The following is a 20,301-nucleotide window of genomic DNA, read 5'->3' as shown; positions in this document are numbered from 1 at the left end:
CAAAGTAGGATTAAAATCTTGCAGCTGCCACAGGCAAGGAGCCAGGAGAAACACGGGTCTTGCTGAAATGGTAACAGGACTGGGCTGCAAAGCCTTTGTCAACGAGGGTCTGAAGTCCTGCATGTAGTGCTTTTCAGGAAATAATGTTGTTGAAAGTTTTTTGTGGTGCTGGGCATGGAACCAAGGGCCTTGTGCATATGAGGTAAGCACTCTACCAACTGAGCTATATACCCAGCCCAAGTTTTAGTTATCTTTAACAGACTCATACTATCTGTTCTGGAACAACCCAGGCCCCATGCATGAGAACTGGCCCCAAGGTACAATGAAACTGGAGGAAGAGGCAGACAGATCCAGGGTTGCTCAGAGTGCAATTCATTGGCATCTTATTGACAGAAATGAAGTCCCAGGTGGCAGCAAGACCAGGGGATCCCCACAATTTGAACCAGAAATAGAGGGCTTATAATGTGGTTGAGATGAAAGTGACTTCATCCAAGCTCCACAGACCACTCTAATGCTTTAGCTTATTTACAGTATGCTGGAAAACTATGTGGGAAAACCTAGTAGGGCCATCACGGCAGTTATGATTAATGATGGCTACAGTCATGTCAAGATGGATCCCTGTAGTATCTGTAAAGGAGTCTTAATAGCTCCAAAGTGTGGTCACTGTTTCAGTAAAAAAAAATTCTAAGAGCATTATGTTTAGAGAAAATCATTCCTAATGTGCTGCTTCAAAAGTTCAAGTTTGAATAAGATTAGTGCATTATAAATTTTAATCTAGAGTTAAGATTGTTAAGTATTTTTGAATGAAAGGAGTAAGTTATAAAAGATTTCAATATGATCCTCCTTTTATGGAAAAATATATACAATGCAACAGCAGTGTCTGAAAAGTTCTAAACTGGGGTTTATTCACCTAGGTACTATTGACATTTTGGGCCACATAATTCTTGATCACACAGAGCAGAAGGGCTGTTCTGTATATTGTATGATATTCAGTAACATTCTCAGCCTTTCCCCATTAGAAGCTACATTTTCCCTGTGAGCCATGACAATAAAATATGTCTCCAAGACTTGTGTTTGGGGGGGTGCACCTGCAGTCCCAACTACATGGGAGGTTGGGGCGAGAGGATCACTTGAACTCACAAGTTTGATACTAGCCTAGGCAATATAGTGGGGGACAAAACAACACAAAACAGCAACAATAATAAAAAAAAAATGTCTCCAGACACTGCCAAATGTTCCAGGAGAGACAAAATTGGAAATATTATAGATAATTTTCCTTTTCTTCTCCACTTATTTCTTGTTATTCTAACATATAAACAAACATGTATATAACATGCATATGCTATACATATAAATTTGAGAATATAGAATATACGTCTTCAATAATAAAAATAAAAACTACTATTAAAATACCCACAGCCATAGCATTATTTATTTTAAAACTATAGGCACATGTTTTTGAGCAGTCTTTGAAAAAAAATGTAGATGGAAAATTTATGGTTGATACAACGTGGGGAACAAAAAGAAAATCAAGAAAAACAATTCTAGGTTAATTTAGCCTAAACTCATCTGCAAGATGTGGGGGTGGTAATGTGTGGGCCAGAAGGAATTTGATTTATGACCCAGGTGCACCCATCCATGATGATCAAACCCTCTGTTTAATGTTCTCATTAGATTCATCACCCTGGGCAGGCTTGTGCTCTGGGCTGTACAAATAGTTTTTCCTTGCTGTACTGATTTTTTTTGGAGCTGAGCTCAGCCCAGGGCACTAGATCTTTCTCATTTTACAGCCTGAGGTGACAAGCTCACTTTGCTTCCTTTCTACCCTCATGACACTCAGTTTTGTTTCCTAGTTGTTTAGGATTTATAGGGTATGGAAATAGTCACTAAGACATGTTGTCACAAGGAAAATTAATCTGATGTGGAAGGACCATGTAAAGCTCTAGAATTGAGGGATGCCTAGAGGCAGGAGGAGTATACTTGACTTGTCAAAGACCCTGACACTTCAACATCACAGCTCCACTGGAACCTCAGGCCTAGAGGTGGAATCTTTTGAGGTCCCAGAGGCGGTGGAGAGGTCTGGCCACAGAAGACAGGATGCATGACAGCTGCCTACATCTGAGAAGATGTAACTTTTCCCCACAAGAAATATCCATCATGTACTCGAGTTTGAACATACAGATGTGCCTCAACTAATGATGGAGTTATATTCTGATACACTTGATATAAGTTGAACATATAAGTAAAAACTGCATTTAATAAATTGTGTCAGTCAGCTTCATATCACTACAACAAAATACACAGGCTTCTTATGAAGTAAAGAGAGGTTTATTCTGGCTCACAATTCTGGAGACTTAAGCCCAAGATTGGGTGGATTTGGGCCTCTGGCAGGGGTGGTCCATCATGATGGGAGTGTATGTGGGACCAGTGTTCCCAATACAAGCCAGGTCCTTCAGGGCACAACCCAATGAGCTAAGAACCTCCGACCTCCTAACAGTGCCACCCTGTACAACAAGCCTTTAACATATGGACTTTGGGGGACACTCATCCATGTCATGGTAACCTACACATACAGCAAGGCAGGCCACCACAGCGTCCCTTGTTGCCTCTGGGATCACATGGCTGACTGGCAGCTGTGGCTTGCTGCCGGGGCCTGTTATGCAGAGAGAGGATCATAACCCGTATTGTTAGCCCAGGAAAAGATTAAAATGCAAAATTTGGAGGAAGGTTTCTTCATAATGTGTATGGCTTTTGCACCATGGAAAAGATGAACAAGCATCAAGTTGAACCATCATTAAGCCAGGGACCACCAGTGTATACATGTATGTTGTAAAGTACTGAAGCAGCAAAATTAGAGAAAAGCTCAGTACTTCTGGCATGCCTAGAATGACAAGAGATGGAAAAACAACTCAGAATTAGATTCCCTTTTCAAAAGCCAGAAAATGTGGTTTAACCCCTGAGGGATTTGAATCTGAAGGCATAGAGCAGGGAGCAATATACTACAGTACTGTCAGGTCAGAAAAATAAAGAGAGGCAAGGACTGCTTTTGAATCAAAATAGTCTTATGTCTAAATGGCTTCTCTTTCCAGTACAAAGTGTATGATCTGGCAGTGAATAGTGATGATAACAAACGCTTACAGAGCACCTTTATGTGCCAGGCACTGCTGTAAGTGGCTTCTACAGTCTCTTTTCAAAGCAATTCAAAGGAGGTTGTTATTTTTATTTCACAGATGAGGCTATGGAAAGATATAGTAGATGCTCAATAAATATTTTGTCAATGAAATGAACATGCCAAACTATTATCAGTTACTTTTTTTTGCTTTAATAACAACTCATTCTCTTGCACTCCTGAACTTTTTTTATAGTTCATGTTGAAATTTTGCTCTTCAAAACAACAGAATCATTTCTACAAATATAGTTAGAACAGAACACTCTGGTTAATATAATTATGCTGTAAATTAAACCATTAGATCATAAACTGTTTGGATTTGTGGACAATCACAAAAGACCATGACCCCCAAATCCATCTTTCCTACCAACGTTGTCTGCCTTTGTTAAAAACATGATGAGGAAATATGGATAGTATCTGTTTTCCTGAAAGAGCATCAGTGAATTATGAGTTCATGATTAAAACAAATATATATTAAGGTAGGCCATATGTAATTGCTGTTTACACAGATCTCAAACAACTTAATACCAATAATTTTTTATGGTTCCACTTTATAAATTCTGTCACATTTTAATGCAATATGACTGTAGAATTGTCTAAACAATTGGAAAAGCACATGGAGATAGTTACTGGAATTTAACCAAGAAGGTGTTATTTCATGGTACATTTTAGTTCCCACAGTAAATTATGTCAAATGTTAATAAACTCTCCAAGTTCATTAAATTATCTTTTCTTATGACCTGCATTTATTTACTGATTTTCATATTATGCAGACAGAGGATACTCACTCACACATACTCCAAAGAGTCTGCCAGGCACTTGAAAATACTTGACAAAAAAGAGTAACATAGTACTCCAGCTTCTGGAACCCCCTGGATTACAGATTATGTAAATATCTTTTTAACAACACATTTCCAGAAATAAATGTAATAACCTATTATAAAATGTGGCAATTATGTTTGGGTTAGTTTTGAGGGACAACAAAAGCCCCTACTGAATGACTGAAGGGGCATTTTTCTGTTACAAAAGAATAATCATTTATGTTCATGCTCCAGAACTTAGGGTATCACCTCTTAGGGTAGACAAAAGCAAGTAACATCATGGAGGTTTGTGCCTGAGTACTCCCTCTAAGCCTGGATTATTATGAGTGAAGAGTGGGTTGGTCTTTAACATGTGACCAACTTACGTACCACTGACCTATTTTTTTTTAAATATATTTTTCCAGTATCTCATCCTCAAAATCAAAATGTTCTAGAAAAGTAGCATTGTAACATGAATGGCCTTTATGAACTGTCTTTATAGCATTACATACATGTGGTAAATGCCCAGAAGAAAACTGGAGAAGCATGCTTGTTAGAACCTAATACACAAAGTGGCCTCAATGCACCCTCCTGAATAAGTTCTGCACTCAACATGGAAAACATTCACTGAATGCCCAGTCCAGTGGCCAGTCCCTGTACCCCAGGGGGGCACATCACTGTTGTAAGAGACCCACATGTGTGAGCCAGACACCCACAGGAAGCAAGACCAAACAAGTGCAAAGGAGAACAGGAAGAAGAAATAACTCATTCTTGCTGACCCTGATGAATCTGAATACACTACTTGTAGTCCAGGTTCTTTATTGTTGGGTCCCTCGTTTGCTTGCACTGAGTCATGGTAGGGAAGTCTTGGGTTAGTTTTCCATTTGTACATACAATTCCCATTCCTCCATAAATTGCTTGAGATAGTTTTCCTTCTCTTCTGGTGACTTGCCTGGTGCCTGTTTCTCATAGAGTCTAGACAAAAGGCCCTCCTCTGAGAGTTGGTCAGGCTCATGATGCTCACAGCCCTGGGAGTCCTGGTCAAAGGTAGATAGTGAAGGTATACACAGCCTGCCCGTCCGAGGGTCCCAATCGACCAGTGTTGTGGATGGCTCTTCCTCTAGCCCCTCTTCTGAGCCTGTTTGCTGGAGTTCCAGGTGAAGCAAGTCGCTGAGCCGAGGGGTATAGGAACCCAGTAACGTTTGTGGGCCCAAGTTGGCCAAAGCTGCTTGTTGATCAACTAATTTTCCTTGCGTGGACACCCCTTCCTGCACACAGAGCTCTTCATCTTCAGGCCCCCTGCAGATGCCAGTTGTTACGTCATACTCATATTGGACAACTGCTTTACCCGCGGGGATTGTTCTGCTGGGCGACTCTTGCTGGGTTAGAGAAGTTTCTTTGGCGTTCTCCTCGGAGTCACAGAAGATTTCCATCAAATGGGAAGCATACCCTAGGTGTATGGTCTCCACCTCCTCTGGATGGGGCTCTGGGTCCCCGAGGGACTCAGCATCATTAAGGTTGGTTCCGTCGCTACTTCTCTCCAGTAAACTCATATCCTTCTGAGGAATTTTAGAATCATCCAAAAGACTGAGGGTGATAAAGTTAATCATGATTTTTTCAGCAGGCACAAAGAACCTTTTGTCAAATTCATTTCCATAAATCAAAATCTATAAAGAGAGAAGAGAATGATTTTTCACCTTTTCACTTTAGAAGAGACATTAAAAACAGCTGTTACCTAGAATTTATGGTGTCATCAGATAGTTTGAAAAACCTACTCTCACCAGCTCAGGGAAGTTATGCTCAGAATATACAGAAAATCTCATTTTCTGGGAGCCAAGAGACCCACGACACACAAAATATGTATGGAAGGAACTGTCATTTGCAGGTGGGCGTTTACCCAATCTGAGGCGCAGGGTGTGGCTGTCCCCTCCTCTAACAGGTGGAGGGATTGCAGGTGAGTTGATAAATTTCTTGAGCTTTTAAATTCTTCAAAATTAGGATCTCTGACACATTAAAAGTAGTAAAGATTGAGAGTTTGTATAATTGCTTTGGTATTGATAGCATGCTATGTATTTGCTAATAAGTGGGGGTCCTCTAGGGTGCCATGGCATGTGGAAAGGTATGTTGGATGTAGAATGGATGTAAGAATGTGAGTAGAAATGGTTTTTCTCACTGTCCCCGACTCCTCGCCATGCATGAATCATGGTAGAGTAAGTCCAAACAAGGGACATTGACCTGCCAGTTTATGGTAAATAGAGAACCTCTAAATTGTGTCAGGGAAGGTCATTTGAGATTAAAATTTTGGTGGGATATGTGGAAGGCATCTGTTACCTATGAAAGCACCAGTTGTTGATAAGTTAGGTTATGACTTCCATTATCACCCCAAGACATGATTTCATTTAACATTAGAAAAAAGGACCTTTAGCCTCAGGCTTTTACAAAATATTCAGTATTCAAAAAAAAAAAAAATCAACATCAATTCTCCTGTGAATTTTCCTCCCAGGAAAGGGCTTCCCTTAAGAAATAACTCTGAAACCTAAATGCCAGCAGAATAGCAGAAAAGTCTACAAATGGAACTAACAGGAACAGGTATTCCTGCTGTGTACACATATGTTTGAACACATCTTTTACTAATTCCCAAGGAAATAAGTTCTTATGTGAAACAAATGCTGCTCAGGCCTTGGGGACCTTTCTGCAGACAGTCTGGGGACATTGGGCTTATTCCTTCTTGCTCCCGCTTGCTTCTCCTGGCCTTCAGTGATCAAGACCTGGCCATATTGCTCCTAAGTGTTTTTCCATTCCACATCCCACTTTCTTTGTTTGGTCTTTTTTCTTCCCTGGACAATTGTCCCAGTCTCCTAGTGGCTTTTCTTGTTTTATAATCTTATTTCTTTTAAGGTCATCCTAATATCCAGTTAGATCTAAAAGACAATGGTGGCTATGACACTCTTAATTTAAAACCCTGTGGTGATTTCTCTCTGCCAACAGAATAGAGCTCAGGCTCTTTAGAATATCATCCCAATTTCCCCGTTACCAGGCCTGACCCCAGCTCTTCAGTCTAGCCCCTTATCAGGAACCTTATGGTTCAGCAATATGGCGTGGTTTACCACACATCTGCCCCTTCCCCCCCTTTTCCTCTGCTCTCTCTTCTGCCTACAGTAAATGTCCAAACTTCCCCTGCATACCCAAGCTCTGACGGGAGAATTGGCCCCATATGTAGGGTTGGGGGGGCCTCCCTGTACCTCCAGAGTCTCCATGACCTGATTTCACCTTAACCTTCATGTATTACATTCTAGCCTGATTAGACTGGAACCTCCAGGAGGACAGGGATCATAACTTAATTTTATCTGTGCATCCCAAGACTTTGTCTAATCCAGTCATTAAATATAAAATCTTTTCAAAGTGAAGGAATCTTTATTTTTGGTTATGTTCATGAGCTAATCCAGTATAAAAAGTGCTTTTTAACACATAAACTCTTTAACTTCAAATCCATTCTGCCCTTAGAGGAACTATATCTGTACTAGCACTTCCATTTCTGTCCTGGAACATGGTATGCCAAGCACTCACCAAATTTGCTGGGTGCTTCTCTTTGCCAACGTGGATATATCGGTAGATGGAGTAGCCAATCACAGAAAAAAGAAACACGATTACAGATATGGGCAAAACATACCAGAAGATGATTTTAACTTTCAATGCTGATGATGGATCTGTTTACAAAAGAGAGGAGGTGGGTAAGGATTGGATAGCTGTGATTTCATATGATGAGAAAACGCAGGCCACGTTGAGATGCTTTGAGCAAGTCATTTACATTAGGGACTCAGTCTTCTCACTTCTACATTGAGAAGCTCGAGCTAAATGATACAAAGGGCCTCAGAATTCTCAATCTCCCAACAATAAATAATCAGAAGGAATCATCTAGACTCATCTTACATTTTTATAGTAAGGAAATGTTAACAATTGACATCAGTGGATACTCTAACATCTTACATCTGGCTCTGAGATTTATGCTGGGTTGCACATTTGTGGGGCAGTGTGTCTGACTGCAGGTAACTTACAGCTCTTCAAACCGCATGGCAAAACTCTTGCAAAGATCCCATGAAGCTGCCCCACTTTCCCATGCCACTCATCTGGCTCAATCATTTCCACATATTCAGTAGAGGACATGAATGTATGACATGGCCACGTAGGTGTCTAACAGAACCATTTTGCACTTGGTAGGCCAGACTTTCTGGGTAGGGTCGGAGCTTGGGCACGTGTGTAGGAAGGTGGCCAAGCAGGAGCTCTGGGAATGGCAGCAACACCTTCTCAGTGCTATAGGCTTAGGATGAGCAAAAGTCTCAGAGGAATGAAAAGACCTTACGAACAACTTTCAGAAACGCAGCCCTGGCCCACCATTTCAACCAGGGCCCACCAGCCCTGGATGAAAGTTGGGATGGTTGATTTTATGCATCAATGTGGCTAGGCCATAGTACCCAAATATGTGGCAAAACATTATCCTAGATATTTCTCTGAAGGCAGTTTTTAGATGAGATTAACATTTTAATTGGTAGATTTTGCACAAATTATCCCTTATAATGTGGATGGGTCCCATCCAATCAGTTGAAGCCCTTAGTTCAAACAAGCAAAACAAAACAAATCAAACCTGATGACCCTGGAAGAAGAGGGAATTCTGTGAGCAGACTGCCTCTGGACACAAACAGCAACATCAGCTCTCCCCTGGGTCTCTAGCCTGCCACCTGCCCTACAGATTTTAGACTAGCCAGCGTATATAATTGCATGAGTTGACTCCTCAGTATCAATCTCTTTCTCTCTTTCTTTTCTTTAATTATCTACAATCTATCTATCCTATTGGTTCTGTTTTTTTAAAAAAAATTATGACTAAAACAGATGTAGAAAAAGGACACAAATTTAGCATAAATGGCAAAAGTTCTAAAGTATTCCTTACACAGTAATAAAACCAGTATGAATGTCACGGGAGCATTCTAGTCTAACATTCTAGAATGTTGGATGCTTTTGATTCCTGGGTCTAAGAGAAAGCAGCAAAGTAACTGTCCAGATGGCAAACAGGTGTGTCTTGGAGAGTGCGAGTGGTCAACAATAGCCGGTGGGAAAAGTCCAGTATAGGGTGGAGCTCAGCCTCTTCTACATTGCTCAGTTCCAGAAGAGCATGCTTATCTTCAGCTCCTACACAGTAACATGCCAAGGCTGTGGTGCAGGTGGTACATGTGTCCAAATACCACCTGTTTCCGCTTTAGGCTGCAGGTCAGCTCTATCTTCTTAATACAACCCCTAGGTCCTTGATTGAGCCTGTCCTAATTAAGAGGAGTCATGACAACAATGACTGAGGGCATCTGTGTACACTAGCACATGAGCCTCAATGAACCTGATCACCTGCATCTGCATTTTAGGGATTGGGAGATTGTGGAGAGCAGAAATATTTTTCAAAGAATTACCTCCAAAGAGGTAATAGTGATTTTTAAGAAAGTGGTGCTTTGGAAAATTAATGTCCAGTGATCTAACAGTTGAGATGATGGGGGAAGTTCAGAATCAGAAATGCCTCATTATTTTATTCCTTTTTCTACACTGGTGAGAAAGTGGGCTCCATCTGCTCACCGGGAAGTGTTTAATTCAATCTGTGCTTTAGTTGGCGTTGGTTCTGCCAACTGAGTAAATGATTTCCACTGGAAATTAATTCCCACCATTTGGCACTGATCAAGCTGTGAGTAAACACAGCACTTTTTCCAAATACAAAAATGATTTCTTCAATCTGCTTTGTTTTGCTCTTTGCTTGCTGGGCATTTTAGTTTTAATTATAATATTGCAAGGGACTCTTCATTGTAAAGAAAAAGGTATGAGAAATACAGGAATTCAACAATGATGAGGATTTCCATATATCTTCACAATAGTCCCCCCTTTTCCTTAAGTTTCCTTAAGTTTCATCTTGGATGATGAGAGGGAGAGGGGAGAGGAAAATGGGGGCTCTGGAATCCTATTTATAGCTGGCAATAGAATCGAGGCTTTGGGCAAAGTGTGTTTGTTGGAAGGGAGAAGTGAAGAATTATGCATAAAGAGGCATTCCATGCAGCTTTAGGATTTATTCAGGTTTGAGGTAATGCTCCTGTCAACCTTGGAGCAGAAAGATTAAAGAAGTGCCATGCTCAGAACACCAAATCTACTAACAGGAGCAAATACCTTCTACCAGAGCTCCTCGGCAGTCCCACTCAGAAAATGTGAGAAAGAGACAAAGGAGAGACAGAAGCCAACTCTAACACCAGGGGAGTAATTACTGATTTGCTGATTCCATCCCCTCATGCAGCTAAGTGGTATTGGAGCACAACATGAGAAGCCTGTAATTTGAATTCCCAAGGGAGAGCAAGAACAATTCTGTTTTTAAAGATTTTTTCAGGACAGTGCTTTGTTTCTTGCAATAAAATTTTCGGATGCTCTTGAAGACCACTGAGCTTCTATTGATCAGAGTGATTATGACTTTAAAGAAGAAAAAGGATGTGTGTGAACATTCTTAAGGTTATTTCCTAAGACAGGAAGCTGTGTGACCAGGGAGGGTTGTTGGCAGTGGACCCTGGATCCTGTGCTTAGGGCTCCCGGAGGTGGTGACAACATTCCTTAACATTGGCAAGCTTGAAGGCTGAGTCTCAGGCAGTTTAATTCATTTCAGATGATAGAAGTTTCTGCCTTTGCCTCAACCTGCCTTTCTTGGGCATGGATTCGTCAGCATCTTGTCTAAACTCAAATCAAGAAAACCTGATAATTTATCATCTCCAATTAATTTGCAGAACAAAGTCTTCTAGTGTTAGTTAGGAGTAATGATCATTATCACCTGGAAACAGTTAATAAATATTTTAGTCATAAGAGTTTAAAATAGCAGACAGCTGTCATTTTGCCCACAGTTGTGAATGCATCCCTTCTTCCTATGTCTCCCCTCAGAGTACACTTGTTTGGTGGCTCTAATCTTCCCTAGGCTGGGAAGAGTTTATGATTTGATGTTTCAATGGCTTTTTAGTCTAACAGTAGCAGTAGAAGAGGAAGGATAACTGCTCTTGAGGGCATTATTCATTACCATATACTCAAGTTTTTTTTTTTTTTTTTTGAAGAACTATTCAATGTTAGTATCAGGAAAAACTAGATTGTTATTAAGCAACTGGTTTAATTGGAGTCCCATGGGTCGTGATTGTGCAACTGGTTATGTATCTCTTTCTATCTGGTCTGTTGAAAAACCTGGAAACAATTTAAAGATTACTAGTAGCAACCATAGAGATTCTCTTACACTGCTTTTCTAGATTGGCTTCTTTCATGGATCAATTTCTATGAACTTGCCCATTTTTCTTTCTTAGTTTGTTTACCTTTAATTTATATTACCTTATTCTAGTACATATACTTTAAATCACTATCAATCCTTTCTAGAACAAAAAGTAATAAAATAAAAGACAAAGTGAAATGTAACCTTGTTTCATTTTGTGTTAGAACTAGTGAACATAAACTGCTTTAAATAAATTGTCTTCAAGGTTTAAAAAAAAAAATCTTGTTTAAACTGCTATACTTCCTTCTAGCCTTATCAGATTTCCTTCCTCAAATTAGCTGAGATTTTTTTTTTTTTTTTTGAAGCTTACCTTCCAAAGTACTGACACACTGCTTCTGAGAAGGTCGCATGCGGCGAGGGGGCCCTGGGACAAAGGACTCCACGTGGACACAGTATAGAGTGTTTGGCTCCAACCAGCTGAGCACCAGTGTGTGGTTGGTGACACACTGGGACCACTAGGACAGGGAATTGCAAACAGCAGTTAAAGTCAAAGATTCTGGGACGACCAGACAACTCCAGAAGGAAATAGAAGACTGAGCTGCCATTTGACCCATGAGTATCACTACAAGTTTTTACTTTTTCAGGAAGAATTTTAAAAATCCTTTTATTTATTTGTTTGTTTGTTTGTTTATAGCTCAGCAAAGCATGGTTAGGAACTGGACCAATTCTAGGAACAATTCTAAGTAATAACATAGGGCTGTGAGTTTCTTAATCATCTTTGTCCTGTATTCTTGCTGACTTTTTGACTTTTTTTTTTTTTAATCCTTAGAGTGACTGACAGGTGACATATAAGTAAAGGCTCTTCATCAAGGGAAGCACACAATTGCTCTATACTCCAACAATAGCATCAGGCACTGTTAATAGAGCTTCTAGGAGGAACATCTTAGCTCAGCTCTGTAAATTTTCTACAAATGAGCTTCAGCTATCTCTCATATCACACATCTTTTTCTTTTTGGTACTAGGGATTGAACCCAGGGGCGCTTAACTACTGAGCCACATCCCCAGCCCTTTTTATATTTTATTTAGAGACAAGATCTCAGAGTTGTTTAGGGCCTTGTTAAATTGCTGAGGCTGGCTTTGAACTTGTGATCCTCCTGCTTCAGGCTCCCAAGCAGCTGAAATGACAAGTGTGTGCCACCGTGACCACTGGGGCATCTCTTAAAGAGCGCGTTTCCCTTATTCTCACACAGAGAGAAAGGATTAGGGCTGCTTGTTCCACTTGAGTGACAGAAAGTGGTACATGGGGTATGTGCCCCATTCCATTTCAGGCTTACCATTCTTTTTGATTTGGTGTTATACACGGACACGTTGTACTTCAGATTGGAGTATATTTGTTGCATGGAAACTGTTCTGTCTTCTGGATTTCTCTTCCACTTCTCTGGAGCCGTCAGGACAATAGAAATGGACTTTTCGTCAGTGGTTAGAGCAACCTCTGGTGGGCCAATTTGTGCTTAAACGGGAATAGGGAGGGTATTATGTTAAAAAAATCACCTTATTGTTAAAGTACAATATAATTCTACTTTCATCAAAGACCTAAAATGCCTGCTGTAAGAGATGCCACAAAACATGCTAAGTTGGGCTTCAGGTACACCAGATCTTGAAACAGTCATTTCACACACCTTGACACAAAGTTCAAACAGCAAATCTGGGGCACAGTGTATACTTAGTTCCTAGGCACAGGGATAAACAGTACTTGGTGATGGTAAATAGAACCAAAAGTGTTTGCAACATCGCTGTGACTTGAAAAGTGGTGATATTAATATTATGATTCAATAAATGGAAAAATCAGAGATAACAATTAGAATGATCTCAGAGATCAGTGAACTTTTATCAAAAAGGTCCAGAAAGGAAATACTTAAGACCCTGTGGGCCATAGGCTTCTGTTGCAACAATTCTACTCTAGCACAAAAGTAGTTAGAGATAACTATGTAAACAAATGAACATGGTTTGTGTCACAAAATATTCTTCTTTTGATTTTTTTCCCCCAGTATTGGGGATTGAACCCAGTGATACTCTACCACTGAGCCACATCCCCAGCTCTTTTTATTATTTTGAGACAGGGCCTTGCTAAGTCACAGAGGCTGGCCTTCTACTTGAAATCCTCCTGCCTCATCCTCCCAAGTTACTGGGATTCCAGGTATGGACTACCTCATCCTGCTTTCTTTAGAGTTTTTAAAAACTATTTAAAAATATAAGCACCATTCTTAGCACCTGGAGAAGAATAGAAAGAAGGAGCTGGATCTGGCCTGAGGGCTGTAGCTTGCCAACCTCTGATTTGCAGAGCACTGGGAATGGCACCAGCTCTGGGAGCCTCTGGAGACCTTGCAGGATTCATCATGGTGGCCCCATGTTAGTTCTTCACGGCTGAGTCAGCCACAGATCACAAGAAAGCAAACTATAAAAGCAAATACCAAGAAGATGTTGCCTTAATTCTGAGTCACACCTTGAAGTGACATCACCACACTACCAAGTTTATGACAAGGAGAGACTTAGTTGAGTGATCAGGACAAAAAGGACAATCTCTGAATTGCATTAATTTACAACATTAAAAAGAATCTGTTGGCCAGGCGCAGTGGTGCATGCCTGTAATCCCAGCAGCTCAAGAGTCTGAGGCAGGAGGATGGAGAATTCAAAGCCAGCCCCTGTAAAGGCAAGGCATTAAGCAACTCAGGAAGACCCTGTCTCTAAATAAAACATTAAAGAGTGCTAGGGAAGTGGCTCAGTGGCTGAGTGCCCCTGAGTTCAATCCCTGTTTCAAACAGAAAAAAAAAATCTGTTGGTTGTTTCTCAAATTTTATAGCTTCCACCAAATGATAAAACAAAATTAAATTCAATATTATTAGCACTTGCCTTGATTTTGGTTTGGCAAGGTAAGTACCTTGGCCTGGTCACTCAACCTGCTGGGGCAGAACAGAACCAAGCAGAGCCTTTTCTCTGTGGTAAGATTGTCTATGGGGCTGAGAAGTCAAACCAGGAGGGCAGAATAATGTGATATTAATGCATGTTTGACCAATGATTGCATTACTTACTTTCTAAAAAAGGATAGAATCGTCCAGTTTCAGTCCATTTAGAACAATTTTTTTCCCAAATGGCCTTAACTTTGGCATAATATTGGTGTTCATAGTCAGAAGTTTCAGCAGAAAGATCACAGTAGGTCCTATTGATATTTCTACATTCGGATTTATTCAGCCACTTCTTTTGCCCATATCTGCTAAGAGGGAAACTATGAATTAATAATGAGGTACCCTCTATGTTTTACAATTACAAAAGAAAAAAAAAAGAACAGCCATTATATAAAATTGAATGGAAGACCTTCTCTTCAGATAAACAAAAGTGCCTGTCATTGAGATAAAAAAGAATCCACTTTTGCTGCTGGCAATTTTTTCATTAGCTGTCAGGAATATGAGTCAGAGTTTCTGTAATCACCTTTCTTTTCTGTGAATTATAATGTGGATAGTACATTTTGAAAGCATGTATTTTATTTTTATTCTTCACCTACAGTAAAACTTACATATTATGTGATCAATTCTTCTAGTTATTATCTAAGGTTTTAGTCCACTCTGTAGATGAGGTCAGTTTGATGGGTTATTTTAAGAAAAGTTAGTCATTTTTTTTTCTTGAAAGAAAAATTACCATGACATTCTCATAAAATTTAAAAATCTTTTAGTCATCCAGAGTGTTGGTGAAAACTCACTAGGTTGGAATATGTACCAAAAACTGAATTTTCAATAATGATGATGTTGATGGTGATGATGATACTGACTAGGGTTATTCATTTTGGTTTTCTTTTCCTTTATTAAAAATACACAACATTCATAAAAATAGGGTAGGGGAAATATTTTTAGCACTTTTTGGGTGGGAGAGACTGAAGTATAAAGGGTTTAAGTAAAATGTGATGAGCCAGTATAGGGATGCATGGGAGGCTACTAAAGAGATTAAAGGTGAGGACAGGAGAGAGGCATGGTTTAGAAAGCAACTCTGCTTTGTGGTGTGGAGAATGTAATGGGTTAGGAGTGGCATCCTGGGAGCAGTTGAGGGGATACTGCAGTCATTGAGGTGGAAGACACAGATGCCTTGGACAAGATGGTGACCATGGAATGAGTGAGGACATGACAGCAAGAAATAAAAGGAGACAGGACTTGGTGATTGAGTGCATGTGAGATCAAAGATGGGATGGATGGAATAGTGGTAACATTTACCATGACAAGGGACATTAAAAAAGGGCAGGCTTGGGAAATGGGGATGGCAGGACTAGAAAGAGGGAAAGAGTGAGTTCGGTGTTGACCCATTGAGCTTGAATTATGTGAGAGCTATCTAAGTGCAGATGCCAGGGATTGGGCAATGTGGTTCAGGAGAGAGGTGTAGAGGGAGGGAGAGGATTTGGAGTTAATGGCATACATCTGCTCATTGAGGGAGTAGGCGAGAATGAACTCATCCATGAATGCAAAGCATAGTCTAGTGGAAAACTTCAGGAGCATAGAGATTTGAAGGGTGGATACAAAATCAAATTGGAAATAACAGCTAAAGAGGGAGGAGGAAAGACAGATATCACAAAAGTTAAGGTAAGAGGGTGTCTTGATAAGGAGGATCTGGCAACTTTATCAAGTATTGCCAAGGCTTAAGGATGCCTTTCCTTTTCAGAATGTGGCAACAGATTTCTGAAAGCCAACATTTCTCACTTTATGAATACCATACCTGCCAAACAGGTATTACAAATACTGTCAGATCTTATGAGCCAACTTCTCCATCTAAGTGATCAAAACTGCCTAGGGACTCTCAAACATTTTTTACTATGATCCACTTTCAAAAGATATATTTTACATTGTGATCCAGATCATAGAGCATACATATCTAACATATGAAAATGAAAGTTTTATAGGAAAATACCCAAACTGCACTACATACCATGCATTCAAATTCTTTTCCATCCCATGCCACCACACCACCCCATTTTGTTCTCTTCCATTAAATGTAATGCTAGTGATGTGGCCCAAAATTGATTTCTTGACCCACTAAAGTGTTTTGACTTGAGGTTTGAAAAATATTGGCTTTGCCTATTCAACCCTCCCTCCTGCAGCTCTTCACTCTGCCAAGGGTAGGATACCTTCCCATGACAGATTCTGAAAATATGCTTCACTGGATTCTCAATGAAAAATGTAAAATTAATTATTCAACAAATATTCTAGTAATGATATTTATCCATGGTAAAAAGTCATGGGAGCCCTTAGTATTTTCAGACTGTTTTTAGTAATAACTAGAAGCATCCACCAAGAGCCTCTTCTGTGCTCAGACCTCATGCTCAGCATTCGAAGACTTCATCTCTTTGAATCATAGTAACAACCTTAAGAGGCAGGCGTGATTAATTTTATGCCACTTTACAGGTAAAGAAATTGAAACTCAGCAAGATTAGATTAAGGGATCTGTTTAAGTTCACATGACTAATTAAAAGGAACATCTGAGATTTGAACCACTTTTCCCTGATGTCAAATTTTGTGATTTTAGTGTGACACTCTATTTTCAGCATTCAATTCTTTTGGTGGATATTGTTTGTATTTTTGTTAACATTTTACCTTATAAACAAAGTTCACTCAAAAGTATCAAAGAAAGTAACCCGCTGAAGGTTACCCAGCTAGGTTCACAGCCTGGCTGTGAACTGGAGACTGATTCTGCATCAGCTCTGTATTCCAAGTAGTGGAAAATCTACTCAGTATTCCTGTCTGTCTTCCACCTGCATGGTCATGTCAGAACTCTGAACCAGCAAGCTTCTATTTAAGTCTTCTTAAAAGTTGCACAATCTAAATTATCTGCTCTCATAAGAGCAGTAATGAGCCTGCCTATTTTTAAAGTTCTTTCTTTGAAACACATAAAAATATAAGAGACAGAGCAAGCTCTTTGCTCCACCTAATGGAAAAAAAAGCAAGAGCATGCTCACAAGCTATTTCTCTTTGTGAAGTTGGCGTCTCTTCCTCTTTCCTAACACACCACAGAATGAAACTAAACACTCCACAGACTGAAACTCCGATTCTGGATAAATGAGGTGGAGATTGGGATACTAGATAAATGAAGTCAATGTGAATACCTGCTGAAGTCTTTAACTTATTTTGGTGGTCAGAATATATTTTTTTTCAAAGATGAAAATGACTTCTTTTTGTAAATGTGACACTTTAAAAAAATTCAAACGATCAAAAAAAAAATCAGAAAAGTATAATCAAGAGAGGAACAAATCACCCAGAAAACCATTATCCTAAGACATTTGGTGTACATGATTCTGGACATCTAGTTGGGCTAAATATAAACAGAAGGATGATTAGATATTTGAACAAACAGAAATTAGATTCTACCATTCATAAGGTTTTACTAAAGTAGTAACTTTATGGTTTGTGGTCTGGAGTTGTGGCCGTTTCCTTTGTCACGCACGATGAAGATGCAGGTGCCTCTCTGTTGTGCATTCTTTTGTGTTTGCAATGAGTTTTAAAGGAGAGGTGGAAAGCAAAATTATCTACTCACCACTATGTTTAATATCAATAGCTGGTTGCACAGAATTTGGATTTAGTTTCATTAAGTCTAAGTCTATGATTTCATTAGGTCTAAGTCTATCATTCCAGTGCCTTTATAAATTTCAGAGATGAGCTACTGCCTTGCTTGCTTAGCCAAAGAATCGTATTTGACCAACTAATTTTCTCCATTTAAATAAATGCCCCTTGCCTGAGCATCCAATGCTTCTGTCTCTGTAAAACAACTACTTTCTAATTTAATATAGCAAAACATATCATGAAACCATGGAATTTCAAAAACCTATCTTTTCCAAAAAACTAATATCACAGATTGTTTATCTTTGTACAATTAACAGGAGTCTGAGTCTTGAGTTTAAGACTAGCCAGAGGAAAAGGACCAACTTACATGAAGTACTGCACAGTGTACCTAACTTCAATGCCTTGCAGATCTTCTGGTGGATTCCACTGTAGGACATTCTTCATGTTTATGGATAAGAAGGTGATATTTGTGGGTTTAGGTAAGCCACCAGAGACACAGGGAACTGAAAAAGGAGTAGAGAGGAATTGAGGTCTTAGTGCAGGAAAAGGAACACTTAGACTTATAGTAGCTGGTCTCTGAAGATGGCCCTGAGTGGGGTCTTCCACTCCTCAGTCCCTGTGTATTTTCTTCCAGTCTGAACCTGATCTGACTCTGTAGTGCACTTCAACCAAAAGAATGTGGCTGAAGCAACTCTGGGTGGAAACTGTAAGGCAGCCTGGAACCTTGCACTTTGTCCTTTTTGAAAGCCTTGGGTTGCCATGTGAAACAACAGCTAACCTGCTGGAGAGATCATGTTAAGAGGTCATGTGAAGGAGAGGTCAAGATGTTCCATGTTACAGCTGAGCCCAGCCTTCCAAGTAAGGGAACAGAATGAAGTTCTGTCTCACACTAAAACTGCGTGAGGACCCAAATGAGACCAACAAAGAAACGGTCCAGAGGAGTCCCAATTGACCCCCAGATTTGCGAGAAATAACAAAATGATTATTTGAAGTCAGTTTTGGGGTAGTTTGTTATGCACCAGGAGACAACAACAACAAAAGCTCTATTTAGAGACAGACATACAATCTAGGGATCTGTGCAGAAGGCTGTACTCTGCACACAAGCCTCCCCGGTTCTCACCTATGTCTCTGCTCATGCTCCACAAACTGAAGGAGCTCATAGTCCTCTCTTCTGTGAAATGGGGATAATAATTGCCCATCCACCTCACAGCCTGGAGGCCTGTTTTGAAGAACAAAATAGAAAAGTGTATTGAACTGTTGTGAATCTTATGTGGGAGCTATTCAGATTCAGATGTTATTGAGAAGCCTGGCAAATTTTTCTTTATATTCTTACAACTGAAATTTTATTGAAATAAAATTTGTTTTAAAATATGTTATTATACTAAAAAGGAAATAAAATTTAGGATAGATGCTCCTGAAAAATCAGAGCTAGGAGGTTGGAGTTGACGTGGTTTTACTAAAGTATATAATAAAGCAACACAAAAGGAGCCAATGGCTGGGTGCTGTAATCCCAGGGATTCAGGAGGCTATGGCAGGAGGATCTCAAGTTCAAGGCCAGCCTGTGCAACTTTGGGAGATCCTATCTCAAAATAAAAAATAAAAAGACTGCAGATGTAGCTCAGTAGCAAAGCACTCCTGGGTTTGATTGCCAGTACCAAAAAACAACAACAACAAAACATAACTATGCTCTAAGAAAACTATTTTAGAGCATTAATTTGTGGAAATCCTTTGACAGAAATGATAAAGAATTGAAAAACTACCACAAAAGTATAGAAGGAAAGTGGAAGATATTTTTTTTAACTTATTATTTTTATTGGTGCTGAGGATCAAACCTAGGACCTCAAACATCCTGGGCAATTGGCAAGTGCTTTGCATTGAGCCATACAACCCCAGCCCAAAGATAGTCCTTGATTTAAAGAAAATTCAAAAGTTTAGTGGTAACATGTAAGGAATCGAAACATTAATTTAGAATATTGGAAAGATTACCAAGTTCCAATCAGATTTTATTGAAGAACTTATCCTATCATAAATATGCATATTCCAGTCAATGAGCTTGGAAAATATCAAATTTTGATATTGCAAATCAAACCTAGGAAATAAAATTTAGCTCAGTCACTGAAAGCTGGCTCATTCTTGGCTAAGTCCCATAATTCTTGTGTAAATTAGCTGGGACTAATGTCAGAGAAAGGAATTAGCTTAATGCTTGGGGTAATCCTCCGCTAAAATTAGCTCTATGTGATACATTGTATTATCACAAGCCAAACAAAAAGAAAGAAAAAAATCATTTGTTTTAGAATTAAACGTTGTAATATGACCCCGATTCTAAGCAAAATAAACTCTTTAATCTAGGTTTTAGGTGTGTTCTTGTGTGTTTGCATGTGCTATATTTGTAATGAATGCTATGTTCCACCTTGATCATTTAAAAAATATCCCAGGTTTATTTTTAAGAAGAAAGTTAAATACAGAGAAAGACTACTAACT

General features: G+C 39.5%; 1 protein-coding gene across 6 annotated transcripts in view; it reads right to left on the bottom strand.

The window, feature by feature from the left end:
• Positions 1 to 3,299: 3,299 nt before the first annotated feature.
• The window catches only part of Il20ra (interleukin 20 receptor subunit alpha), a 38,002-nt gene continuing 21,000 nt past the window's right edge, over positions 3,300 to 20,301 (bottom strand). Inside the window, exons 2-7 of one of the 6 annotated variants that reach the window (XM_078019056.1) lie at positions 18,188 to 18,323; positions 14,317 to 14,498; positions 12,562 to 12,737; positions 11,598 to 11,742; positions 7,537 to 7,676; positions 3,300 to 5,636 (exon numbers count right to left, since the gene is read on the bottom strand). In XM_078019056.1, the coding sequence (XP_077875182.1) occupies positions 4,842 to 5,636; positions 7,537 to 7,676; positions 11,598 to 11,742; positions 12,562 to 12,737; positions 14,317 to 14,498; positions 18,188 to 18,323 (1,574 nt within the window). In that variant the 3' untranslated portion in view covers positions 3,300 to 4,841. Of the gene's footprint in view, positions 5,637 to 7,536; positions 7,677 to 11,597; positions 11,743 to 12,561; positions 12,738 to 13,486; positions 13,683 to 14,316; positions 14,499 to 18,187; positions 18,324 to 20,301 lie in introns of those variants that run through there. The other 5 variants (XM_005329802.4, XM_078019058.1, XM_040283384.2 and 2 more) reach the window with 5 other exon arrangements.

This window comes from Ictidomys tridecemlineatus, chromosome 8 (genome assembly GCF_052094955.1).
Source record: "Ictidomys tridecemlineatus isolate mIctTri1 chromosome 8, mIctTri1.hap1, whole genome shotgun sequence".
Lineage (NCBI taxonomy): Eukaryota > Metazoa > Chordata > Mammalia > Rodentia > Sciuridae > Ictidomys > Ictidomys tridecemlineatus.
The sequence above is the reverse complement of the archived record's forward strand: the minus strand, read 5'-3'. Positions and strand labels throughout refer to the sequence as shown.